The 27,662-nt window shown below is 42.4% G+C and overlaps 1 protein-coding gene across 8 annotated transcripts; it reads left to right on the top strand.

Moving 5' to 3' along the window:
* The first annotated feature begins 3,010 nt into the window (after nt 1–3,010).
* LOC120447821 (anion exchange protein 3) lies at nt 3,011–27,173 on the top strand. Of its 8 annotated transcripts, none has more exons than XM_039629398.2 (15): nt 3,011–3,673; nt 11,467–11,731; nt 20,286–20,433; nt 20,493–20,757; nt 20,930–21,059; nt 21,209–21,235; nt 21,339–21,500; nt 21,560–21,802; nt 21,867–22,007; nt 22,474–22,674; nt 23,316–23,513; nt 23,584–25,337; nt 25,405–25,599; nt 25,662–25,890; nt 25,951–27,173. In XM_039629398.2, exons 2-15 carry the CDS (start codon nt 11,654–11,656, stop codon nt 26,023–26,025), a joined length of 3,846 nt encoding a protein of 1,281 aa, XP_039485332.1. In that variant the 5' UTR covers nt 3,011–3,673; nt 11,467–11,653; the 3' UTR covers nt 26,026–27,173. The 8 variants fall into 8 exon arrangements, with proteins under 8 accessions (XP_039485332.1, XP_039485335.1, XP_039485333.1 ...); XM_039629399.2 differs by having other exon boundaries at nt 3,012–3,136; XM_039629400.2 differs by lacking the exon at nt 3,011–3,673 and adding an exon at nt 9,987–10,222.
* The last annotated feature ends 489 nt before the right edge of the window (nt 27,174–27,662 follow it).

The following is a 27,662-nucleotide window of genomic DNA, read 5'->3' on the forward strand; positions in this document are numbered from 1 at the left end:
TAGAAAAGCTCGCTCTTCTACCAAACAGCTGGGCTTTCAGCTCCGCAAATTGCTGGCAGTGAGAGAAGCAAAGTGAATGAATTGTGATTCACAGACCATTGTTTATGCGTCTCAATTGCGTGGAGTAATTTACAGTGCCAGCAAATGAAGTTCTTTTATTTGTTATCAAATCTGAGCCATAAAGCCACATAGTAAGCATCGAAATATGTTTCAATTGAACTGCCTTCAAAGCAAAATCCCTCGCTCTCTTTAAGTGCAAAATTCAAGACGTTGGACAATGCAACTCCAGCGCCATTTCATATGCACAATCAAATACAATCAAATTCAATCAAATCCACCCTTTGACACCGCACTCCATACACCCTTTCCCTTTGTGTACAAATATCCGAGTGTAGGGCTATTAAAAATCACTTTCTTATCAATGCAGGAAAAGGCAAACCGAATGAAGCCCCCTTGCAGGCAAAAGGTGCAAAGGAAACCGAACAATGACGGAAACCATTGCCAACCAGCAACTCAGGCAGCTCAGCACCACCACCACCCATAACAACCAGTGCACCACCCACTGAGCAGAAGAGGATCCGAAGAGGAACCACCCAACCACCCACCGAATGGCTTGGCTGAGCGTCAAGTGTCATAAAAAAATAGGAACAACACTTGCAAGCCAAAAACTAAAGTGCACGAGTTGCCGGCCATGTGGTTCTTCACACACCACCTCTTCAGTCAACTTTCTACGCCCAACCACCACCCACCACCGCATCACCCACCCCACCATTTACTGCCTTCCCCCCCCCCCCCCCCCCCCCTCCCATTCAACGTTCACCACACTCTCCTATTACTACTAGATCCATTTTCGCTCATCTTTCAAAGGCGCCGTGTTGCGTTTGTGTTTGTGGTGCCTGCAGGCAGAGAAAATATCATAATCTCAGGTTATTTATAACGTTTTAGCAAAGTATACTTCATAAATATTATATCTTGTAGGTAATTTTATTAATGTACATCCATGTAATCGAAATCTATGTGAGCAAACATACACATTGCTTAAAATGTACCAACATGTAAGTATCAACATGCTTAGCTGCAATTTACGCCATCGATTGGAGTTCAGTGATTTTCTCGCAGTGCACGACAGCGGGCATATGGGTAACTGCAAAGAAATACAAAAGAAAACATTTACAAAACTTCCATTTCCGCTTTATGTGGGCAGTGTACGCAGGTGGAGAGGGGGCAGAGAACGAGCGGGCAGTCGTCGAGCGGGGAAATTGAAAAAAGATAGTTTCACATAAACCCTTGGGCATTTTCCAGCTCCACCTGCCCCCCTCCCACGCTCCACACTCCGCATAACTCAAATACAAACAGAAATGGCCGGGCTTGCAGGTGAACATTCTGCTAGTTCGCTTTTGGGCGACGGAAGTGAGCATTGTTGAAGTTTTGCTGGGTAAATCAAATGATACAATGAAGATGCAGTCCAACGTCCAGTAATGCAACAACAACAACAGAAACAGCAGCTGATAGCAACAGTTTTGGGACAACTCGAGGGAAATGGAGCTTTTCACCACGGCAGCGACGCCTGCGCTGAAAATGCGCTCAATGCTTGAGTGAGTTTTCCAATGTTTACCTATTTCCGCTTGCAAGGCTGAAATGCTTGTTATCGTTCGGCGTTGCCTACTTTTAGGCGCCCACTTGGGTGCACAATTATCGTAGTCTGCTTTTAGGCTGCGCTTAACCCTTAGCTGTGCCAGCTGGACATATCGCGTGCCATGCGTATGAGTAATTCTTCGCTTATCAACTAATGGACTTTTAATCGTGCGAATTGCGTGAAAGGGTGAAGTGCGGCCAATCTTGACATTTTATTTATAAGTCTTAGTTAACAAAGCCCTGCGGCTTGGTCATAAATTTTCCTAAAGCCAAACGATCGAAGTAGCCGTCTAATAGACCAAAATTAATTTGTTGAAATGACCAAAATTTCGCACCACATTTCGGATCAATTAGCGAGTGCTTGTGAATTGTGACAATCAATATAAAATTAATATTTTCACAGCTAATTGAACTCTGACGTAGGCAGCTATCGGAAAAGCCCCATTGGAAAGTCCGAAATTCCTCTTCCTCTCGCTGGAAAGCTTTGTGTTTGGGCCTTATCATTTGTTACCTCGCCCCCAAAGTTAACACCCATATGCTGGCGGATTTTAATCATTATTTGGCTCAATTGTACGTCATAAATATTCAAGTATAAGCCCGCAATCAAAATGATTCGACGTGTAGACGTTGGTAAAAAATTATGGCCCGCCGATCGGCACTCAACAAGTGTCACACAGTTCCTAACAAAATCCAGAAACCAAAAAATAAAAACCAAAAATTAGAAACAAAAAACTAAAAACCAAATACCCAAACCGATCGATTTTGATTGTCGCCTCTCATTTCAAATGCAAATCAGTCAATTAGAGCGTCGCAGTCGGCTAATTTGCATTGCGTGAATTGCTGAGCTAATATTGGCACTTTCAGGCAGTGCTATTTATTTTTAGATAACAAATTAAACGCAGTGATATTAATAGATAACGCAACCAATCCCAATCGTCGGGGGTTCAAAACGTGTCCCTGCGAAGGGTTAAGTAGTGCAGCCTGAGGACAAACAATTCATTAACACTTTTTGCACACTTGAAATTTACATTTGAAACTGGAACGGAAACAATGAACCACAATTATAACATTTCTAATTAATTAATGTAATAAAAAATAGATGCTAACATATATTTCTACGTTGATTATCCCTGTTAACCTTAGATTACTAAATATTAATCACAAAAAAGTATTAATTATGCATTTATCAGATTAAATTTTATATTTCATGCTACATTGCAAATGCTTCCACATTTGTTTATTTATATATATAAATTCATATGTTTTGCTTCTCTTCACAATCGATTTAAGAGAGGCAAATCGAAAACGCTCTTCTCTTCGCCGCCAAATTCGCCGTCGATCGCTCCGGTTAAAAACGTGCTGCGGCAGGAACTGTAAATCATTACGTTCGGAAACGTGCTGCTGCTCGCACGGAAACACAGAAACTGCGGATAAAAGGCGGATAATATTTTTAGAGCTCGCCAAGTTCAAGTTTGCGACGAAACACAGAAAGTCGTAAAACGTACGCGAAATACATATAAGAAAATACTGAGTAAAAAGTATAGAAAACTATACAAAGGTTCCACCACCGTGCGCGCACGCAACAATAGCAACAACAACTACGACAAAGAAGGGCCGTTGTTATTGTTGCCCTTTCCTGCCAATTTTTTGCGTGTTTCGTCATTGCCCTCTGCTTTATCGTCTGTTGTTTTTATCGACGCGTTCGCTCCCGGTATTCTTTCTTCCTCTCCAGCCAGCGTGTGTGTGTTTGTGTGTGTGTTTCGCCCCCAAAATATATCGCGCTCTCGCTCTATCTCGATTGGTTTGTTGTCAGCGCCGCATAAAATTGAAACAAAAAAAATCTTAAAAATTAAAAAGAAAACGTAAAAACATAAAACCAGGAAGTTGACTCCGCAAGATCAAGGCTAAAGAAAAGCCCTTTATGCTAATTAACGAGCTGTGTCGGAGGCACAGTGGAAAATTTTCGAATTTCGCCAAGCGGCGACGTCATCAGTGGTCGCATTTGTTGTTGTTGTTGGCGCCCGTGGCCGAGTAAAAGGTAAAAAAAATAAGTAGTAAAAAGTAAAAGAATACTTAAAGTACGTGTCAATTATAAAATTCACTTTGGTCTGACGTTATCGTTGTTTTTGCTCTTCTGTCTGCGGCTATTTTCGTGCGAAAGATCTTTGAATTGTGGATATTTTGACTTTCTGTCGCATTTCCCACACACCGAAAAAAAATTTAATCTACTAAAGGTTATTACTTTAAATTTGCCAGTACTAAAAAAATATATGGTTAAAATCGGAAATTATGCCAACTTTTCTAGTTCTATTTTTCTACTAAAAAAAAAAAACTTTTATAAAAATTTAATTTAATTTTGGTACTTTAAAACGTCGCTACAAAAACAAGAAATCCATCTAGTATTTAACTCTGATATTTTTAAAATAAATTACTCAACCAGAGAACTCATGTTATGTGATATCTAGGATTTTATATAATTCTCAAAACCGAATCCAAATTTTCAATGTGTAGGAATAAACATTTACTGGGCTTTTTCGCAGTTGGAAAAGTGTCAAAGAAAATGCGAAATTTACTCGGCGTCGAAAACAATTACTGAATTACGGCAACTAAATATTGTTTAAATACCATTTGCACGCCGGCTGTTTGTTTGGCCAAGAACTTTTTGGCCAGGTTTCTCAAATTCTCAATTGCTGACGGACAAATTATTAAGCAGCCAGAGGAAATAAATCAAGTCAAGTCCCGAGAGCAACTGCAGCATGTGACTGCGAAACTTTGGAAACTGGTTCTATTTTGGATCTCTATCTCTAACCAGGGGCGGTGTAGTACTCTTTTCTTTGTGTTCTTGATTTTTGCCTTCTTTTTTTTTCTTTTTTTGTTTCGGTTGGTTTTGTTCGACAAGCTAACACTGTTTCAGTTGTACCGGGCACGTAGTGCTACATTCTCGTTTCCCCTTTTACCCCACCCCCCTTTCTTTTCGCTCCCCCCTTTCTCCACCTCCAATACCGACTGTTTGTCTTCCATTCCCCGCGGCGCTTTATGCTAAGTTTGTCTGCTTTTTATGCAAATTTCCCCAAACAAGAGCAACAACAGGGGCGGAAAGCACAGAAAACTCCACTTTTTGGGGGGAATTCCTGCTATCAGCACTGAGAGTGCTCCAAGTCCCCCGTTGGAAGCCTTTTGGAGCCCCCCTCTCGGCACTCCGCCCATCCATTTTGCACAGCACGTGAATCGCTGTTGCACTTTCTCGAATGCACTGCGAAAAACGGGGATAGCATTAGGCTATAAATGTTTGCAACTATTCTATATATTCTATTCTATATAGGGGAAGTAAAGTACCTAAGGCAGCAGACGATTTTTTTACACTTTAAGATATTATTATTTTAAGACCAATTAACAGTCGCATTTGATTGCTAAATCACATTAGTTGTTCTTAGTTATAAGAAATATTTCCATATTCTCAGTTCTCATAAGTCTATCTTACTTTTAGTGAAAACGTCTTGTATAATAATATTACAATTCCTTTTCTTAGAACTTTCTAAATTCCCTAACGGATTTCTAGATTCTTTTGCAGAAATATAGGCAATCATCTATTGTGTTATATTTAAAGTTTGCCCGTCTAAATTTGTTTTGATATTCCAAGTTATCGCTGAATATCGTACTGATAAGGACTTTTAACAGTGCCGCAGAATACCCAATGAGTGGCCAGCTTCGATGCTGTTTCTATTTTGTCGCTGTGTTGAGAGATATTTGTGCTTGGCACCCTCCCGCTCTAAACGCCCCCCCTCTCCCCCCTGCCCTTACTCCGAGCATGGGGTTTAAGCTGGTGAGTAATGGCTCAATAATTTGGCTTTCCCCCCCGGTCCACCCCCCTTTGCCAGTCCTATGCTGCAGTCGCGACCCGCACACGATAAACACACAATGTTAACTAGAATTTGTTTATCTCAACTTGGATGGTTATTTTCTCTATTTTTTGTGTGTGTTTTTTTTTTTGCTGTTTTTGCATTTTCTAGTGTTTGGTGTTTCTGTCTGATATTTAACCAAAATGTATCATGACGCTTAAAGTTGGGTTTTATTGTTATTGCCCCTTCTGTAGTTGCTATAATTGTTGCTTTGCACTTTTGTTTACACAACTTGTGGCGAATCTGCTGTTGTAATTTTTGAGTGTTTCGAGAGTTGTATTTATTGTTTCTGCGAACGATACACAGAATGTTTACAGGGGCCAGCAAACTGAAGTATTTAATATCAGAAGCTGATATTGAGAAAGTACCCGGTAAAAACAGGGGCGTACACAAAAAGGGGATGGTGATATTTAGTAAACAATTTTAGTTAGAAGTTCATATATTTAAGTATCACTTTTGTATAATAACAAGCAGATGCAAAACAAAACTAAAAATTCAAAATTAATATTAATGTTCAGAAGTAATCTTGTATATTTTGTTTGTTTTGTTTAGTAATGTTAATTACAACCTACTTAAACTTAAAGTTACACGCTAGCCAATTGTTGCGCAACATTCAGTTGGAGCTCCGAATTTTTACGCAACCTGCAGTTGGAGCTGCAAAGTACTTGTTATCGTACGAAAACTCCCTCAAGATAAGGCATCTCATTTCGTCACGCTGAAAAATGCACATGAATCATTAAAGCAAACTCGCCGACAGTTGGTCAATCAGTCATAAGCGCAGCGTTTCGTTCCGGATATGATAAAGATACTAGATCGCCTTTTGCTACGCCCATGTCTGGATATTGATATGGGCATTCTCGGAGTGTGATTTACAAAACAAAAGAAAATAAACACTCTGCCGACTTCGTTTGTTGCGACTAAGAAACTCAATTTCTGAGGAAAACCATGTGCACACTCTAGAAAAAACAGATCGTATTTTTAAAACAGCTGACGAGAATTGCTTATCGGCTGAGGAAATAGAAGTAAACTGCAGGAAAAAGTAGTTTTTTCGTTTACAAATAAATAACCACAACGGTCGTCGATCTTTGCGTCTTTTTGCAGTGCGAAGAGCGTTTAGTCACTAGTTAAACTGCAACTGCAATGGCCTAATTGAAATGCGGTTCGGTTCTATATTTGCAGTTGGAATTGGAATTGAATTTCAGCCTTAGGTTTTGTGTGTGCGGTGGAGCGTTGCCAAATGTTTTCATTTCGATTCGAGTCGAGTGTCGTGTTTCGCATGCAATTGATTTGAAGTGCTTTGAACCTTTGAACAGACGAACAAACTGCCGATCATAAATCCTTCAAGGCCGCGACAATATGGTCAATATTGTCACTCAAGTGGAAAGTTGAACGGTGCTTGATAAAAGTGTACTCCACATATATGTATTTCCCAAAAAAATGTTAATTTCGAAGTAAAAATGCTGTAAACTATTTAAAATGAGTTCTGTGCCATGTTTGAAACGCTTACTTATGCATTGTGCTTTATTCAATTAATAAATGCTAATTAAATTTAGTTTGCCATTTTTATGTTAATAGCCATGTAAAAGCTTTGTGTAGTAATCCACTTTGCCATGTGCGATAACCGCAATTATTCGCTAGTTTAGCTACTGTAACAAAAACCACTTGATAGTATTACGCTTTTAAGCAGAACTCTGAATCATTATTCACGCCTTTCAATTCAATTGTAAACTGCAATTGTGCGATTACTAACCTATTCCAATAAGTGCACTTGAACTAGCCATTTGTGTGATTTAAGTATAGTTTATAGTAATGAATCGCACCTGGAGGGCTTGGTAATCAGTCTGTGGATCGTTGAAAACAAGTATTTATGATCGCACATGATTTATGGCGGCACTTAAACAATGCGTTTCCAATTATCAAATATATTTGTGCGCTCATATATTCAAAAATATTATATGGGCACACTTCTGTTTAATTGCCGGCATCGTTAACGACATTTCGACATTGCAGGTAACCGGGTATTATAGTATATAGTATATCTCGAGTGCCTTTTAAACTGACATTTATATGTTCGAGTGGGTTCGAAACGCCAGCGTTTCGCCAAAAATCCCACTTTCCGGTAGAGTTGAGATATGGGAGTGAGTTCGAGGCGCTTGAGTGCTTTCAAGTTCAATGTCAGCTGCAGTTGCAATTCCAGTTGCAGCTGCCTTTTGCACCGCTGACTGTTGCAATTTGGTCGACCGACAAAAAAAAAACAGAAAAACAAAAAACCAAAACCGGTTTGCAACTTGTTCGGGCAGCACGTGAATGCAAAGTTCTGTGGCATTTAGCGGCAGAGAAGCTGGATTCGCGCAACTGCAGCTGACTGACAGAAACCGGCTGAAACTGGATGGATTTGGTGGCAAAGGGTGTGAAAAAAAACCGTCGTTTGATAAGGAGACGTCGCACGAGACTCGACTGATAAGACGCAGACTTGTTTCGGCTGATTACATAAGCAACTTGGCTATTTAAAGCCCTCGTTGGCCATATATCATCTATCGGCAGGCGGCTAATTGACATGTCTTTGGGGGTTAAATCAAATCAATTTCGGAACACGACACATAATAGACAATTTGATAATTTATGTGGCTGCCGTGCCGCAAATCCCATACATTACTGTCAATTGCTTAAGTAAACTGGCCGCGTTGCGATCTGAATCGGAATCGGGAATCGAAATCGAAATGAATGGCTAGCCCAGTGGCCAGATAAGAGTGTTAAAGGTGTAGGCGGTTCTTTTTTGATACCCGCTAACGTATACATTATACGTTATACGTTATACGTATATACAAACAAATAATTTAAATCAAAATTAAGTCAGACCGTCGTACGATCGATCGTTTGGCGTCATTTCGCCAGCGCACGCTAATGAACCCATAAAATTGATCACCACGTTAATTTTCAGTGCTCCACTCCACTCCACTCCCTCCCTTTTGAGCCACGGAACTTTTTGGGGTTTTAAAGTGTAACACCTTTGGATTTTATGGTAACCAGCGAACTGCGAACAGCGGCGTTCCGACCATTTTGTTTGCCTCAAGTGTCTTATAGATTTATAAGTTAAGTTATAAGTTGCCTCTAATTTTGATAACATGCAACTGACTGCCATCCATCCGTCTGCTTTCCTTGTGCGAGCCATAAAATGTGTAAATTTATTTGTTTTCCCCCGGCTACGTGCACTTTATCGTATCGAATTCGGTTAGAATCACGCGATCCGCGATCAATCGCACTAAAAAAAACAGACCAGTCAGCTGAGTTGGTCGAAACAAAAATAGGTCTAGATTGATCTTAAACTCTGGCTATTTTTGGGTTTTCTATACCCTAATCAGGGTATACCACTTTTTCAGGATTTCATTGGAGGTTTGGCTACAAAAGCTTCCAGCTAATAAAAAATATTTTAAACAATAAATTCCGGTTTAAAAAGATTGTATTGCCCATATAAGTTTCTTATTGTCCTAAAACTATTTATCAGTTTTTAAATCTAATTTTGTTTTGGTTAAAATATTGCATCTAATAAATTGGTTAACATGTTACCTACTTCGTAAAGTCATTTGGGTTTAAGACTTATTTAACTAATAAATAATTAGTTAGTCAAAATTTAAGCAAAGTCCGTTGCAAAACAACGGTAAAACAAAACTAAACTAAACAACTAAACTGCTGAAGCTGAAGCTTCAAAAAGTTCAGATAGCAAGTACAAATGCCAATAATAAACGAAGCAATTTAGGGATTTGTGAAGAATACCCAAAGGCAGCAAAATGATGGAATGGGTGTTCAAATATTTATACAGCAACCTTGGAAGAGCTTCCGCTCGAATTCAGCCATTGATCAACTTTGAAATCCTTTTATTAGTTAATAGCGTTTACCGTAACATGCCACCCAGTTTTCAGCAGACGCGAGGCAATATCAAGGTTGCCAAATGCCAAAGTTTTGTTTGCACACCAACTTAACGTTAATCCATGGTCAGACCGAGGGAGACACATCAGTTTTTATCAAGGAACATATGGCAAACAAGGCGGAATATCCAAGGCACAAGGCACTAGGCACACATGGAACACCAAAACCCCTCCAAAAACCCCTCCCACCAAACCCCAGTCACATTTTCTTACATAATCAACGCGGCGAAGTGAAAATTTGTGGTTTGGCAGACAAAAAACGGTTAATAGAACGGGCTAAGTTAAGCACGAGACTCATGTTGGATTGTCTACGCGATATACGATACGAAACGAAGCGCTGCTCCTCACTCACAGATACAGATACAGATACAAACCCCAAACCAATACACGCAAACAGTGGAGCGTTGAGGGCGTTTTTCGCAGTTCGTTGCTACTTCGGTTGGCGGCGGCTCATTTTTCAAGCGTTCTTGGCGGCAGAAAGAAGCTCACATAAATCAGCGCATTCGCAGCCGCAACAGGTTCACACGGCATTCGTACGCCACGGAGCAAGCCTCGTCGGTTTCGAGTGTCCTGAATATCGCGTATACGCCCCAGTGGCCCCAGCTGTTCGCGATTGCATCCGTCGTGCAAACCAATGGCCAGTCAGCCAGCCGGTGCCGGTGCCTAATTGAATTTGTGTAACTCGTATTCCCCGCTACAGTAGTTGGCCATTCTCCTGTTGTCCTGCCAGTCCGCCTGTACTGCCGCAGATACCTAAAACAGGTGCCTACCTACTTAGTTACCCACTGCATTATTAAGGAGCTGCGGACACGTAACATTTAACACCGGACAACAACTCCTGGGCTCAATTGTGTTTGTGTTTGTTTCGGTTGATTGCCGTTTTAGGTTCAACGCTTGCCACGCCCCAAATCGAAAGGGCTGCTATCTTTACGAACAGGCGGCGCCCATTATTGACGTAAATTATGGTTTGCATTTCAGTCAGATGACAGTGTGTTTTACGAAACTATTAACTAGACCAGTGATTGTTAATAGAAACATAATAATAAATAACACGGTAGAGGATTAGATTAGAAAATGGCAGAGTTGTTTTAATTAATTAAATAACATAATTCAATTATGTATTTCAGAGAAGCAAAAGAAATTTAAGAACCAGAAAAGCTGACTGACTCATAAAACGCAGTTCTTTCGAAAACCCAATAATAAAAGTGTGACAATTTTTCTAGGTATTTTTTGCTCACTTATTGCAATTTTAATTCGATAAGATGGCGATTAATCATATCGCACACAATTGAGTTAAATTTAGGCATGTGACACAAGGCATGATGTTTAAAAATGGCAATTCTGTTCATAGATACGGAACTGATTTAATTATTATAATTTTGATATGAAACCAACTAGACAACAAAAGAAAAGTATTTTCTTCGCGAAAGTAGAGCAAACAGAACATTTTTTACTAATAATAAGTGATTGGTTAGTCAAAATGGTGAAAGTGTTGGTTGATATATAGCTAGAATTTCTTTCTGTGCACTGCTTTATCACTGAAAATGGAGATGCAGATCGTTAACTGAGCGCTCTGATCGTCAAAGAATACCGCCTTGAGGCGTCGATTGCCACATTCATTGCCCCCTCGAGTTCCCGAATAATAATTGAGTGCTCAAATAACGCAAATTGATCAAGAGCCGTCAACGAAAGTCGCGTGCTTCATCGACCCCGCCCCCTCAGCCTTTCCCCCGCCTTTTGCCCCTTTCCCATGCGTGTGGCTGCCATTTAACTTTAATTGAGTCGCGTCGAATGGTTTTTATTGCGCTCGGTACTTATATTTTCGTTCAATTGGCCTCCTTAGCAGTGACAAAAAATACACAAAAATACCAGCAACAGACGAAGTTGTTTATTAATGAAACTGCGTTCCATCCACTCGCCTCTGTTTGTTCAAAATTTCGTCTTTTCTTTTTTTTATATATATTTTCTTCATTTATTTATTAAATTTTTTGTTTTTTCACTTTCAGGGCGTTGAATTCGCTGCCCCGAATGCCGAGATTCTTGGAGCATCCACAGTGGCCGCAGCAAATTACCAAGCTCACCATCACCCCGATGCCATTGCATTGCCTGATCATCAAATAAGCGCTGTTAAGAACCCCTATATCCTGGGATTGGATCCAAATTAAAACAAAACTTTAAAAAGCAACACTCAAGATGAGCTTCAGTTCGGCCAGCGGCAGGGAGAATAATGTCCGCAAACTATCCTTCCTGGGCTTCAATACCAAAAAGAAGGTGAGTAAAATGATAAATATATTGTATAATAAAACCTCAGCTGATCTCGGATCAACAATGGTGTGCCAAATTTAATATTGCCTTGAAAGATCTTAGGTGCACTTCCTATGTATCGATAGATGAACTATAGATACTTCCACCTAATGTATTGCTTTTGGGCTGGGTAATTAATTAGGCAAATGGTGGGGGGTGAGCTCATACTACGCCTGATGATGATGATCCCGATAAAACTTTTACCCCGTCAAGGTTCTCCACAAACTATTCTCTTAGTGTATGGAAACCAATACTTATATATACGAAAAATTGATTATACAAGTCTACGGCCATTGGTAGTTTTCCATTAAATAAATCACTTTAAAAATGTACTGTTTTTTTTTTATTTTTTGCTAATGCGAATTTGTAAATAATTCAATCGCTAGCCCACACGGTAATGTCAAGTAATTGTTATTGATTTTTTTTGTGGTCTCTGTTATTTCGCAGTTGTTTACTTTTCTACACATTTCCGGAGTGTGTCCGTTGTTTTTGGGGCACACCGGCAAAAATGCCCGCCAGCTACCAAGTGACACAATTTAGAAACCAGTTTCCAGAAATCGATGCGGGTTTCATTTTCAATTTTAATTTCGATTTCAATTTCGTGTGCTCGAGTGCTCGGCAGTAGATCAGTGTGCCTAATCATGCATTCATTCATGCCAAAGTGCCGCTTTTGTGCTCGCGTTTTTGCCCACATTCACGTATCAACATTACGTATACGCAGTGTGTGTGTCTGTGGCTGGAGGGCGACAACAAGTTGTCAGCTTAAAGGCTAAACGCTAAAAGCGTCGAAGTAAACGCATTTTAATTGTGCAACTAGCAATTGGCAATAACGGTAACGGGAAGCTAGCCAGGCAGACACTCAGCATTCAAATGAAGCGCACACATCACTTATTTACACTCACCAACACAGAACGGGAAATCGATATTCGCGGTGAAGGCCGTAGCTTTGGCACTCACTCTGCGACATTGACAATGAAAAGTAATAGTACGACTACTGCGGAATTGTAGTCGTAGTCGTAGTAATCAATTCATTGACACCTGGCCAGGTGAAAGCATCAAGTTGCGGTAGCCGTGGGAGCAGCAACCTCAATTAACTTAATTGCACCACAAAGTATGCCATGATTTAGCTGCAACATTCGAATTGGAATGATCTAGAATGCAGTTATTTTATAGTAAACACATTCCGAATGAGCCAAAGTAATATGCACCTTCAAACAAATAGAATCTTTATTCTTAAACATCCCTAATTACAAATGGTTATTAATAACGTTAAATATGCATAAAAGTAATATTCTGCTGCTGGTAATTTGTGTACCTCATATATTTGGCTCATTATTTAGTAAGCTAGTGTAACGATTGATTTATAGCCCGCATTACTTTTAGCATTAATCAAATTTGCTGATACTATCAAAGGATATACCCCCTATCGTTGCCTATTAAATATTTATTACTTATGGCAACAATCAATCAATTATTGTTGCTGTCATCCATCGCAATCCATTTAATGTTAATGGTCTTACATAATTCAGGTTGCCCAAGGATGAACTCTCATCTTGAGCTGCACTGTAGAGGCCTGTGACTCAATTAGCCATTACAACTCGCCTGTTATCGGTAATTACCCAAAACACACACACACATACATTTATGGGTGGCCAGCTAATGAGCCCTAATGTACTGGCGTGCTGTTCAAAGTGCCATCAAGTGAATAGATTTTTGTGCATGGCGAAAAAAGAAGGGAAAGCTTTTTTGCACACTCATACACACACATACAAATGCCCCATCTTTGTGGGCCATACACAAAACACCAAGTGTTGGCCTTGAGCGGCCTTGACCATCATCGGAAAAGCTTTGCCATCATCGCAAAAGCTTTGCCATTAATTATGCACCAGTGTGTGGGTGGGAGCTACGACAGGAGACTACAGCCCACAATCAAAACAAAACAAGAGAGAACGCTGTAGTCGAGTTTCTCGACTATCTGATACCCGTTACTCAGCGGGGTGCTACCGCACCAAAAACTGTCAGTGTGGAAATTTCTCCTTTGCACTTCCACTAGCTGAGTAACGGGTATCAGATAGTCTGGGAACTCGACTATAGCGTTCTCTCTTGTTTTTTATCAATTTTTATGCGGGGTGCGGGGTCCGGAGTGCGGGGTGTGGTGTCCGGGGTGCGGGGTGTGGGGTCCGGGGTGCGGGGTCCGGTCCGGGGTGCGGGGTCCGGGGTGCGGTGTCCGGGGTCCGGGGTCCGTGGTGCGGGGTGCGGGGTATGGTCCGGAGTGCGGGGTGCGGGGTCCGGGGTGCGGGGTCCGGTCCGGGGTGCGGGTCCGGTACGGGGTGCGGGTCCGGGGTGCGGGGTGTGGTGTCCGGGGTGCGGGGTCCGGGGTGCGGGGTGTGGTGTCCGGGGTGCGGGGTCCGGGTTGCGGGGTCCGGTCCGGGGTCCGGGGTGCGGGGTCCGGTCCGGGGTGCGGGGTCCGGGGTCCGGTCCGTGGTGCGGGGTGCGGGGTCCGGTCCGGGGTGCGGTGTCTGTGGTGCGGGGTGCGGAGTTCATATGATTAAATACATGTTTTTTGGCAAAACGATAGAAATTTACAAGACCAATACAAAAATGAAAAAATACCAAAACATTTTTCAAAAGTGTGGGCGTGGCAGTTTTGGGCGGTTTGTGGGCGTTAGAGTGGGCGTGGCAACATGAATCGACAAACTTGCGCTGCTTCTATGTCTCTGGAGTCTGTATGCTTAATCTCGACGTTCATACGGACAGACAGACGGACGGACAGACGGACATGGCCAGATCGACTCGGCTATTGATCCTGATCAAGAATATATATACTTTATATGGTCGGAAACGCTTCCTTCTGCCTGTTACATACTTTTCAACGAATCTAGTATACCCTTTTACTCTACGAGTAACGGGTATAAAAATGCTGAGCTGCCAAAGCTTTTGGCCTGCTGCGAAGCTTTCTGCGTCGCAAACTGCATTCCGATTTACGTCAGAAGCAGCAGCAGTGGTGGCATCAACGTATCCTGGTGGATAGTGGGTGGATGGGTGGTTGGGTGGATGGGTGGTGGTGGCAGATAGTAAAGCCCTCCTGCCGTGGCGTCCCTGAGAATCAGCTGAGCGTGGCCAAAACGCTGCAGCGCTGCCAGCTGAGCGGCCTGTTCTACCGTTATACGCGCGCTTTTGGCCAACGCCTGCGCACTGGGACAGAAATCAGGTAACAGCAGCAGCAGCAGCAGGCAGCAGCCACAAGCAGCATGGCTCCTCATTTGCTGGGCAGCCTTCCCAGACAACGGAACTGGCCAATATTTGGCCTTAAAAACAGATATACATATATATATATATACATTCTGCTCCTAACTCGCGGGTCAAAGTGCAACAGGCAAAAAGGTTTTTGCGTGGGAGGAAAAACAACAACAACAACAACCCAATTACCAAACTAGCAAACGTGATCGAAAGTTTTGCAAGCAAAATAGGAGTCCTCAAGGTAATGCGAATAACTAACTAGCCCAGCTTGTTTGATCTATAATGTTAATCAAAAACGCACGCACACAAACTTTTCAAGAGCACACAACCTTGAAATTGCTTTCAAAAGAGCCCCCAAACAGACACACACTTTCATATATACCATCTCGCAAAGAAAATTGGGAAAAGCCTTTTCACTTACGGGTGCTGTCCTTTTTATTTTTTTGCTGAAATTATTACTCGAAAAGTTGGCAGATGGGCCCAACAAGTGAGTTTGCCCTTTAGTGTGCCACAGGCAACCAAACTCCAAGATCCTTTGCATATACACACACACACATACATATATACACGACTATGAATTCCGGAGGAAATTCGTTTTGGGTGTTGCATACTTTTTGGGGCAATAAAACGGCTCAGCGGCAGTGAAAAGCACAGAAATGTTACGGAAAATGTTACCCAAGCGACAGGAGTCAAGCTCCCTGCACACACGTGTGTGTTACACATTTGCGGTTACAAATATAGCTTTACATACACAAATACCCAAACATATACATTTCAAGGTGTTTTTTTTTTTATTTTTTTTTCGTGTGCGGCATCTTAAAAATTACCAATAATAACCGAGTTTCATTTCGGTTTGCCGGATTGCTGAATGATTGACTGCTTGAAGTGGATTTTGCGGTTTCGTGTTTCCAATTTGTCGGCATTATAAAAACGTTGAGAATTATTTAGCAGTTCATGCATTATTTATTCTGCATCACACCTGCACGGTAAAACAAAAGGTTTTCACTGAACTTTTCCTTAAGGCAGCACACTTGAGTGGGTTCATATATAAGTTTTGTACAAGTTTCGTTTATTGAAAGTTGTATAAGCCTCTTAGTGTCGCAGGTTGTAGTTCATGGGGAAACCTTTTAAATAATTAATTTATTTTAAATAATTTTTAGTGTTGAACATTTAATGGAAAATAAACCAAGCTTCAGTTATACATAACTGTTATTTTCCATGCTCAGAAAACTTGCCTTTTCAATAATTTTCTTTATCAACAGAAATTCCCCTTAAACCCCTTTCAATTTCCGGAGCATTTCCGGTACAGTTTTAGCTACTTCTCAATTCACAAAATTGCCATAAAATTCAGCACATTTCCTGGAAAATGTTCTATTCACTTTCCGCCGAAGGATAATAAATAGAGTAGGCTTCGGCTATTTATTGCTAACAGCTAACCCACGCACAATAGCAACGCACACAGACAAAAATGCACACACACACACACACATGGAATGCCATCCACTGACCTTGAAGTATGCAACACTTTTCTATTGTGCGAAGCTATAGTGTGTGAATATATAAACGTTTAGTGGGTGAGCAGCATTGTCAGCATGATTTCCCATCAACAGATTACGTATACGACGCTTTAACGCCAGTGCCTTTGACCAGTTTAACCTTTCGCACGTGTCCGTCTCGCCGCGCCCCGCCACCCACCCCTTGACCCTTGACCCGCCGGGTCCTGTACCCACTTTTACGCTTTTCCACTTTTCTTCGTTGCTCTTGCGCTTGTGGGAGCATTTCCGCTGCGGAATTCACATTAAATTAACACAGATACACACAAATACACACACACACTATTGCGAGCAGGCTGTCAGACAAAAGCGAATATAGAAGCATCGTTAATTTGTGCAAACAAACAAAAAAAAAATGGAATGGAATGGAAACCTAAGTGCGTAGGGAAAACGGGCCACCGAAAATCAACCAAATTATGCAGAGGCCATGGACAACAAAAACTCGACAGCTGCAAACAAATAAAAACTTTTGTGTATACATGCATAAATATATCCAACTCCAAGTCAGAAGTTAAATGCAAAGTTAAACGGTTACCGTTTTCCCAACATTTGCATGCTTTTTTATGGGCACGTTAGTTATGGTCCAATGTTGGACTACCACCATAAAAAAGTCAACAAATTATTGACGATAAAGCTAAAGAGATGAAAACATGACCTTTTGGGAACTTTGTGTTTACACTTGGCTATTGAACAGACCATAAATATAAATATTTAAAAAGGTTAATCCAATAAGTATAACTATTATTTTAAAATACTAAATTCAATCAGATATATTTCTTAACGTATTTTAGCCAGCACATTTGTGACTTATTTTTGAGGCTTATATAAACTTTGGCAATTTCCAGTTTCCCATTCGACTTTCTTTTGGCAGCTCAAACAGTTTTCCAATAAATACAAAGTTATACGCGATATACGCCAGCGGACTAACTTTTAATCTGCTGTGCGGGCCAAGTGTAAAAACTTATTCACCTCAACGACGATGACGATGACAACAACAGTTGGCAACTTGCAGCTCCAAGCTCACAGCTCACAGCTCGCAACTGCCAAAATCTTAACAAGTTTCGCTTTAGCCGCAATTTGATTCAATTTGGCAAGTTGGACAAAAAGTTGTTTAGGCCACGAGCACTCAACTTGCTTATGACTTGTAAGTCACGTGCTGCCGCTCGCTTGCCACCTCGCAGATGTCAAATCACATCAGAAACACTCCGCGAACTCGGCTCAACTTATTCTTGGCCCCCAACTTGAATGGGGGGGCTGCGGTCTCTAAACTGCTTACACGCACGCCCAGCTTTCCGGGCGAACTGACGGCATTCCGGTGACTGTGGCTGTGGCTGTGACTATGACTGTGTCTGCTCACAACGCTTGTCAAGCGACTAGGTGCACCGAGTTCTCGAGGGGGGCTTTTCTCTAAAATAGAACAAAATGGAACAAAATGAGAGGTAAATGTCAGCGCAGAACGCATATGCTTGTGGAGCTCAGGATGTGTTATGCAAATTGAAAGTAAAATGCTGTGGAAGTCAGGAGGTGGAAGGAATTCATGTGCTTGGAAGGAATTCATGTGCGCATTTGTAATTTGATATGAAAATGTTGATTTGCTGAACTTTAAACACTATCTCATTATAATGTCATGTTTTATATTCATTTAAATGCAGCTTTTTTAGGATATTATCTATATACAAGTATCAGTTATTTAGACAAATAAGCATAGCGCACATTTTGTAGCAACTGCTGCTGATTACATAACATTAACTTTGGAGTCGTACAAATATTATGTTTCAGTCATTTTCCCCAACAAAATATCCACTGCGGATGATCTCATGGGGCTCCTATTTCTTTGGCCAGCTACTGTGTGCATTTGGGATAGGAGTATGACCCGTGCATACTCATTTAGCTCCACTCGGAACGCTAAGCAAACAACAACGTGAATTGACAGCTCAGACGACCGGGAGGCGGGGCACTGGGCGTTGGGCGGTGGGCGTGGCATGTCGGCGGGGTTGAGGCCAGAACGATTATTATTTGCCAGAATTTGTCAGAACATCGAGTATTTGTGATAAGCGACGCTGACATGCTGCACAAAGTGCGACGTTCTGTTACCTGAACGATGGGTGGCAAGTGGGTTGGTTTACACTTTTGCTTGTGGGCGGTTTTTGGGGGCTTATGTAGCTGTGGCCTGTAGCCACATTATGATGGGCATCAAGCTAATGGCTGAATGACAAAATACTTTTACTGCCTGCCTGGCTGCCTGCCGCCTGTTCGTATCTGTAAATCAGCAATGCCAACAACTTCATAATGATCGGGCAAAGGCAGCATTAGTATGAAAGCCATTATGGGACAACTTAGTGTTTATCGATTAATTAACGTAACACGGCGTGTTACGCTCCAGCTTATCACATGCAAACGCCACCCACTCACACCCACTATCAGCCCACATAAACCAACCCACAAATCCAACCCACAGACACTTGGTCGTTGGTCGTTGGTCTTCCTTTCCTGCGACTGCCAGTCGGTGGACACATTGGCGTTCCCACGTGCAGGCTCTCAGCGTTATTAAATTTGAGTCTATTTATAAACACAAGCTGAAACTCTGTTTACCTTTTGTTTCCGCCCTTATCTGCCCCACGGCTTATCAGGAAGTGAATGTAATTGTCAAGGATACGCTCGCCCAGTGTATTAAAGTTGCATTAAAATATTCAACAGCTGCAAAACTGACCCAACTGGCCATCGGTAGTCCTTCGTCCGCTCGAGGGTCGCAATCGCATTTAGTTAATTCCATTTGCATTTATGTACCTATGTACATCTAAGCATTCGATAATTTCCATGTTGACTTAGTAAACAAGACTAAGAAAACATCCAAGCACCTCAAGCTCTCAAAGAGGAGTCATAAGAAGTGGGGATACTTGGATAGAGATGTTGACTAGTTGCATAGAGGTGTGCAAATGGTAAATATTATTTATGGGTCCGTTTTTGTAATGGTAAAATGGGAAATATAAGCTATACTCATAATGTTTTCTCCCCAAACGTTGTTCTTAACAGCAGCATTTGTGTTGAAATCACAAGTGAAGTAACAAAGTGGGAAGAGGTGAAATTGAACTGCCGGCCACCTCTTCAGTGATTTTCAATGAACAATTTCAGATTTTTCTTATATTTGTAATTTGATAGCCACAAAAGAATTGGCAATAATTGGGTTTACTTGCTCGTCCGCTGCGGGCGATGAAAAATACATAGTTTTGCTTTGCCAGATGATGGTGATATTGTTGTTGATGATGATGATTGAGAGAAGTGCGCAATCAATGCCTTCGTCACTATGGAAATCAATTGAGATCGATTAAAACCAATTAAGAACGACGCCCTGTGAATCCAGTTTGATTCTCATCCCCAAATGCACGGGTTATTATGTTGGAATGTTTGGCCTTAAAGAGCACTCAAATGCGTACGATCGCACTTGATGGCAGATGATTAATGTGCGCAGAGCGACGTTTGCTCCGCAATTCTTCTCGCCCCTCAAAGTGTTTTCCACTTTTCCACCGATCGTCAACATGACGAAAGACTCGTGACGAGGGACAATAATGCTGCGAGTCACATGACTTGTCTGACTTTGTTTTCCCCCTATAGATTCTTAATTGAAAAGTATTTGCGACGACTTGACTCATGCACAACGTGACCAAACGCATGAAAACGATTGAATAACTACAATTGGTATATATATATGTTTTTGTATTATTTTGCAGTCCGGCAATGAGGATCCCGACGAGGTGCTGCTGGACTCGGAAATGGACAAGGTCTTTGCCGGCAACAGTGCGCGCAAGGACAAGTTCGATGTGAACACCTTTCAAGACAACTCCCAACTGCCCATTGGATCCCGCAAAAAGAATAGCAGTAGGTGCCCACTGGGTTTGATTTAATAACAGCTCACACTTAAATATATATTTTTGCAGTCCGCACAAACGATCTGAACATCGAGGAGGACTCGGAGTACGAGAGCCAAACGGAGCCGTTGAACAATGCACAAAACTACGATGACATCCCCGAGGACTTTCCGCTAGTCTCGGAGAGAGCCGGACACGGCGATCACTCGGACAACTCGGTGGACGAGAAGCACGTCCAGTTTGGTGGCAAAAAGAAGATTGTCGTCACACCGCCCAGTTTGAGCTATGATGAACAGCCCACGGATCAATCGCACGAACGTAAACGCAGAAGAAGGTAAATATGGTTTAAGTGTCTCTAGTTTGTAATAGAGTTGAATGTAACTCACGGACCACACTGCGTATTAGTAATGCCTGTTTCATGAGACAACATTACGTATACGCCACATACGCAAGCCTTCTGAGATGCAATGTAAAATGTACAATTCAAATTGAAAATATACTTGCAGCCGCCATCAGTATTATAGACATCGTAAATTCTCACATCAGGACAGCGTGGAATCCAAAAACAAGCTCGAGGAAAACGGTGATGCAGGTGCGCGTCGCATCTCTGTGCAGCCTGAGGACACGGCATTGGAGGTAGTTACTTAGGTTACTTAGTCCAGTAAACGATTCCCTCCTAGAACCCCAAACCCCACTAACCGTAGTTGAGATCATCTAACTAAAGCAGCTATTGTATCTCTCCAACTCTCATTGCTAACCCACAAAACATACGGATGCACCTGTAGACAAATGGCCAAATGCCGGCTAAACAGGTTGACCATCTTATCCTTGGCCGTGCCCTTAGCCCCAAATAAACAGATCCCAAATGAAACCCCAAGTTCTAGATCTAATCTCTTGTTTTTTCCCCACTTATAGGAGGCTGATCTCAACGAGCTGAGATCACATCGTTCGGACGACCCGCGTGCCCTGCGCCGCCATAAGATCCATCACTCATCCATTAAGTTGCGCGAATTGCCCCAAATAACGATTTCTCCCTTCACCAACAAGAAGCCCGAAGTGGACCATAGTCCTCATGAGGTCAGTATAAGGATCACCATAATAGATTTTTAATTGATTAAAATATCCTTTGCGAATAGATCTTTGTGCAATTGGATGAGCTCACGGGCGTGGGCGAGGATCGCGAATGGAAGGAGACGGCCCGCTGGATCAAATATGAGGAGGACGTGGAGGAGGGCTCCGATCGCTGGGGCAAGCCCCATGTTGCCTCCCTCTCCTTCCACTCGCTGCTCAATTTGCGTCGCTGCCTGGAAACGGGCGTTGTCCTGCTCGATCTCAACGAGAAGGACCTGCCAGCCGTGGCCTACCGCGTAGTAGAACAGGTGAGTTACCTTTTAACTCATTACATTCAGATTTAAGTAATTGATTTAATCATTAACCTTTTAGATGGTGATCGAGGATCTGATTGACATAAACGACAAGCCGTCGGTGATGCGTTCGCTGCTCCTGCGCCATCGCCATGTCAACGAACACCAGGGTGTGCTGCCCTTCACCAAAAGGAAGTACAACAGCTACACCAGCCTGCAGGTGAGATCATCCATTCGCCAATGCCCAATCATCCATATGGTTTCGCTAACACCTCCGATGCATTCTTGTCATTCTAATATCGTAATATCCAACCATTTAACTATTGACATCATGCCTGTACGCTATAAATAATTGGCTTTCAGTGACAATTGTGACAAAAGTTTGTTAATTCCCATGATCGTGGTCATTATCTTCTTGTCTATTTCTGCCATCTCATGACTCACAACTCGTACCGTACACCAACATCAACAATAATAATAACGACAACATCAACAACAACAGCAACTTATACCCAAATCGGTAATGAACAGCTAAATTGTATATAGACATGATCGTACAGATAACTTATGAAACGCCGCTTTGTCCAAACTTTTGTGTATCTCTTCAATTTCTATCTTTCCTGTGCGTTAATTGATTTCTTTCGCCACAAAAACCAAACACTCGTGCACTCAAAAAAAAAAAATAGTTTCTATGGATGGGTGCGGACTCCTCGCACCAGCCGTACCAGCAGGCGCAGCCACCACCTCGCAACCTGGCCAAGGCCAGGAGGAGCATCTGCGTCACCTCCAGCGCTCCGCCCACGGCGGCGATGCTCAACGTGGCAACAGCCACCGCTGCAGCGGCAGCCATTGATCACCGGCGCCACTCCACGATGTCCTACCTGGGTGTAATGAACTAGAACCCCCTAAGACTCCCCTCCTTTCGAACTCCGCTCCCCGAACCAGGGAATGAAACCAAAAAATAGTGGGGGTTATGCTGTTCAATTCTACTCACAGATGACTGATTAAATTATTACTTAACAAATTACCGTATATTTTTTATAACTTAATTCAGACAAAATCTCTTGCAATAATTGGAAACAAATAGTTTAAAATGGCTTCATTCCCTGGCTTCAAAGGAGTCGAAAGCAGCCGAAATGCGCTTATAGAACTCGCGATGTTTCTTTTTAGCCCCACCACGTTTTAGCCCAGTTCCGTAGCCCTTCTCCCCCTTTAGAACCACTGTTTTTATGTGTGCTCTCCACCTCCACGATTGGCAAGTTCTCAATTGTGATTGTGACTGTGTTGTTCAAGTACCTTAGAACCCTTCCATTCGCTACTCTAGACTCTACTGCTGCCCTAGACCGCACTCTATTCTACTTTCTACTTTATATTCCGATTTTGTTCAGTTGCACGACTTTGATATATGTATACCTTGTGTCCAGTGTTTTGGCACCAGCTTTGCATGTGAAGCTTGCTTAATGTTCCCCAGTTAATAAACCGTTCTGAAGATTACACCTTACTTAAATTGAAATCGAATGTTCCACAGAATTTGTCTGGAGGCACGGATGACAAGAAGATCAAGATAATGCCGGCCGCCGAAATTGGAGGCAGCAAGCGCAGCAATGAGCTTAAGATCGACATGAAGGACGATATGTACTCCTCGTCGCAGGAGGATCTCAAGAAGCTGCAAAATGACACAATCCTCAAGAGGATTCCAGCGGGTGCCGAAGCCACCACTGTGCTGGTAACACCTAGTCTTTGTTTTAAAACCTTTACTTTATTTACTAATCATACAATTACTTTATTCCCAAAAGGTTGGTGCCGTCGAGTTCCTGGAGCAGCCCACCATTGCCTTTGTCCGTCTGTCGGAGGGTGTTCTGATGCCCACTTTGACCGAGGTTCCTGTCCCAGTGAGATTCATGTTTGTGCTTTTGGGACCGCGCAACTTTGACTTGGACTACCATGAAGTGGGTCGTTCCATCTCCACGCTGATGGCTAACGAGCACTTCCACTCCATTGCCTATAAAGCTGATGATCGCAAGGATCTGCTATCGGCCATCAATGAGTTCCTCGACGATTCTATCGTCCTGCCGCCTGGTAATTGGGATCGCCACGATCTCTTGCCCTTCGAAGAGTTGAAGGCCAAGAAGGATTGGATACGCACACGAAAAATCAAGGCGCTGCAGGTGAAGCGAGACAGTGAAATGATTAAGATTGGCAAGGATGAGGAGAAGGCATTGCTGGAGAAGCAAACCTTGGGAGCCATTGGATTTACGATTGGTGGAGGAGATGGCGGTGGTGATGGCGACTCCGATGATGACAATGGCCGAAAGAAGAAGAAACCCAGTCCGCTGGAGAAAACTGGACGGCTTTGGGGTGGTTTGAGAAACGATCTGAAACGCAGAATGCCCATGTACAAGAGTGATATACTCGATGGCCTGAACACCGAAACCCTGGCTGCCACCATCTTTATGTACTTCGCTTGCCTCTCAACGGCTATCACATTTGGAGGTCTCGTTTCCGCTAAGACAAACAGCTGGATTGGTATCTCGGAGACGCTGATCTCGTGCTCCCTGGTGGGCATTGTCTTCCATTGTCTGTCCTGCCAACCACTCGTGATCATCGGAACCACCGGTCCACTGCTGCTCTTCGACGAAGCCCTTATGGTGTTCTGTACCCAACATGAGTTTGATTTCTTGTCCTTACGGGTTTACGTTGGAGTATGGTTGATTATAATAGCCCTGACTGTATCCGCCTTCGAGGGCAGCGTGTATGTGCGTCTTCTAACGAGATTCACTCAGGAGATATTCTCGGCCCTGATCACGCTCATTTATATTGTGGAAACATTCATGAAACTGATTTCGATCTACAAGGAAAATCCCCTCCTTTCTGACTACAATCTCCCTCCACCCACGTTGGTCGCCCATGAACATGCTATCAATGGAAGCTTACTCAATGTGACAGCGAGTCTTACAGAGAATATTACCCAGATGGTAATGAACATATCCACGACCGCCATGCCTATTGGTCCACCACCATTGCCCAAGAATCAGCCGAATACCGCTTTATTCTGCACCATCTTGACATTGGCCACATTCGTGGTGGCCTACTACCTGAAGCTCTTCCGTAATTCCCACTTCTTGGGTCGTAATGCTCGTCGTGCCCTCGGCGATTTCGGTGTACCAATTTCCATTGCCATATTCGTGCTGGTGGACTACCTGGTGCCGGCTGTGTACACGGAGAAACTGGTGGTTCCGGAGGGTCTGTCGCCCAGCGATCCCTCCAAGCGTGGCTGGTACATCGGTTTCGATACCTCCTCCACGTGGATACCATTCGCTTGTGTGATACCTGCCCTGCTCGTTTATATCCTCATCTTTATGGAGTCGCAGATCTCCGAGCTAATTGTGGATAAACCTGATCGCGGTTTAAAGAAGGGTTCTGGCCTCCACTGGGATATTGTGCTGCTTTGCCTGCTCAACTGCGCCTGTGGAATATTTGGAATGCCCTGGCATTGCGCCGCCACTGTGAGATCCGTGACTCATGTGTCCTCCGTCACCATTATGTCACGGTAAGTTCAGACGGGCGTTCATTATTAACAGAGCTATTTCAAATTAATTCCCTATTTCGTTGAACAGCACGCATGCTCCTGGTGAATCGCCTAGGATCGTTGATGTTAAGGAGCAGCGCCTGTCCGGATTCTTTGTATGCTTGATGATTGGTCTGTCGGTGCTGATGGCTCCGCTCCTTCGACTGATTCCCATGGCCGTGCTCTTTGGAGTCTTCTTGTACATGGGAGTGGCCTCCATGAGCGGAGTGCAGTTGTTCGAACGGTAAGATTATAGCATGTGAATTTTAATATTAACATATATAATAACCATTTTTTGTGCCACAGAATAAGACTGTATTTCATGCCGGTCAAGCACTATCCACCCACACCATACGTGAAGCGATTGCGTCCTTGGAAGCTGCATCTATTTACCACCATCCAGGTGCTGTGCCTGGTACTTCTCTGGACTGTGAAGTCGTCTCAATTCTCGCTGGCGTTCCCCTTCTTCCTGATCATGATGGTGCCCATACGGCAAAATTTGACAAAACTCTATAAACCAGAGGAAATTGAAGCGGTAATATATTTCAAATCAAATTTGAAGAACATTTTAATTAATGGTTTCGCACTCTTTCAGCTGGATGGCAGTGAGATGAAAAAGAACGACGACGACGAGCCCGATTTCTATGAACAAACCAATATACCAGCATAGGATTGGATTGTTGGGAACTTAATTAGTGTTAGATTGAAAGTATTAAAGCCGAGCCAAGTTTTACGCTGGCCCAAAAACAAAATCACAATAGCAAATGCAAAAGCAAGGAAAAACAAAACTAAAACAATACAAATACAAATGCGATATATTTGTGTGGTGTGAAAGCGTTAACGAACTACCTGCAATTAGTATTTAGAGACAAGCCACACACAAATCTACACACACACCTGAATAACCCAGAGCATATATAGCATTATACATATTTGTATGATATATTTGCGGGGTCTGCACTTTGTGATTGAAAGCGGTTGAAGCTGCAGAAGAAGGCGGAATCGTGTACCTAACTTGCAACTGAAATCAAGAGACAAATTAGATTATTAGCCAGAACGACTTGGTGGAGCAGAGAACAAAAAATCATATTTTTGAGGCCAACAAAATTGTTTGCTGGTTTATCAAATGTTAAAATCGTTACCTCTGACTTGTCAGAATTAGACAAAAAAATATCCTTCCCACGGAAAGGAGCGTCACACAATGATTGCATCACACGCAAAAGAAACCAACGAGAGGAACAAATTATGAACTCAGTTGGAGACTCGCATGTATTATTAGCAATAATTGCATTTGCATATACACAAAACTATTATAAACTTGGCTTAGACCTATCAAATCGAAGCAATCCCAGCGTGGAAAACTAAGAGAAAACCCGTAAACTATTTAACTTCAACTGGCGTAGTGATAATTAGTGTCAAACACACACAAAAACCTCCTCCCCTTAGATCGAACGAACAATTGTTTATAACAAAAATCGTTTTAAGCACTTCAACCGAAGCTTTCTTTTAAAGTAAATGCTTTGCGCTTGAAGTGGCCGCTGTAAGTTTGCCTTCTTTGTACTTGTAGTCAGGTTATTGAAAAACTAAAAAAACACAAAAATCCAACACAAACACATTGTACTTATACATGACTATGTTATATACACCCGCATAAACTATATGGTTCGATTCAATGATTATTTGTTCGGAGCAGCGTTGAGCTGAGGCCAAACCCAAACTATTTTTATGTAATTTGTATGTATGAACTTGTACTTATTTCTAAGTAGTTGTTGTCTAGTATTGTTTATTCAAATTCAAATAAAATACGAAAATCCTAAATAGTTGTTCTATTTTATGAAAGAAAAAGGGGGTGTGCGATATGGGACTCTATGAGTCCAATGGGAATGAAAATATTAGGAGGCTATAATTATGAATCCCGTTTTCGAAGATAGTTAACCAACTCTCCTTTGTAACTTGCTTCCCATTAATTTTTGAAGAGCTATTAAGGATGGGAGAATACCGAATGATATCCAGTTATAAGGAAAACTAAACCCTTTTAAGCCACTCCAATCGAATTATCAACATCAAAGCGTTACGCGTAGCTTAGTGTAAATGGCGCTTGGCAATAAAGCATACAAATTAGCCGAGTCAAACTTTTAGCCAACAAGTTGAACAAATCTTAATTTTATTTCCGACATTCCGGCATTTTCACCTTTCGCGACCTAGGGGGTGCTGCCCTATCCTGCCCTGCCTCAACCCATTGCGAAATACCCCACGGCAGATTTACCCATAGCACATGGGGGAATTTGCCGCTCAAAGCTTGAAAAA

The sequence above is a fragment of the Drosophila santomea genome, chromosome 3L (assembly GCF_016746245.2).
Source record: "Drosophila santomea strain STO CAGO 1482 chromosome 3L, Prin_Dsan_1.1, whole genome shotgun sequence".
Classification (NCBI taxonomy): domain Eukaryota; kingdom Metazoa; phylum Arthropoda; class Insecta; order Diptera; family Drosophilidae; genus Drosophila; species Drosophila santomea.

Bases quoted from the DNA above. Each gene is read 5' to 3' on its own strand.
- LOC120447821 (XM_039629398.2), top strand. From the start codon at position 11,654: ATGAGCTTCAGTTCGGCCAGCGGCAGGGAGAATAATGTCCGCAAACTA. The intron at 22,008-22,473 runs GTGAGATCATCC...AAAAAAAAATAG, and splicing joins ACAGCTACACCAGCCTGCAG to TTTCTATGGATGGGTGCGGA. The intron at 25,600-25,661 runs GTAAGATTATAG...TTTGTGCCACAG, and splicing joins GGAGTGCAGTTGTTCGAACG to AATAAGACTGTATTTCATGC.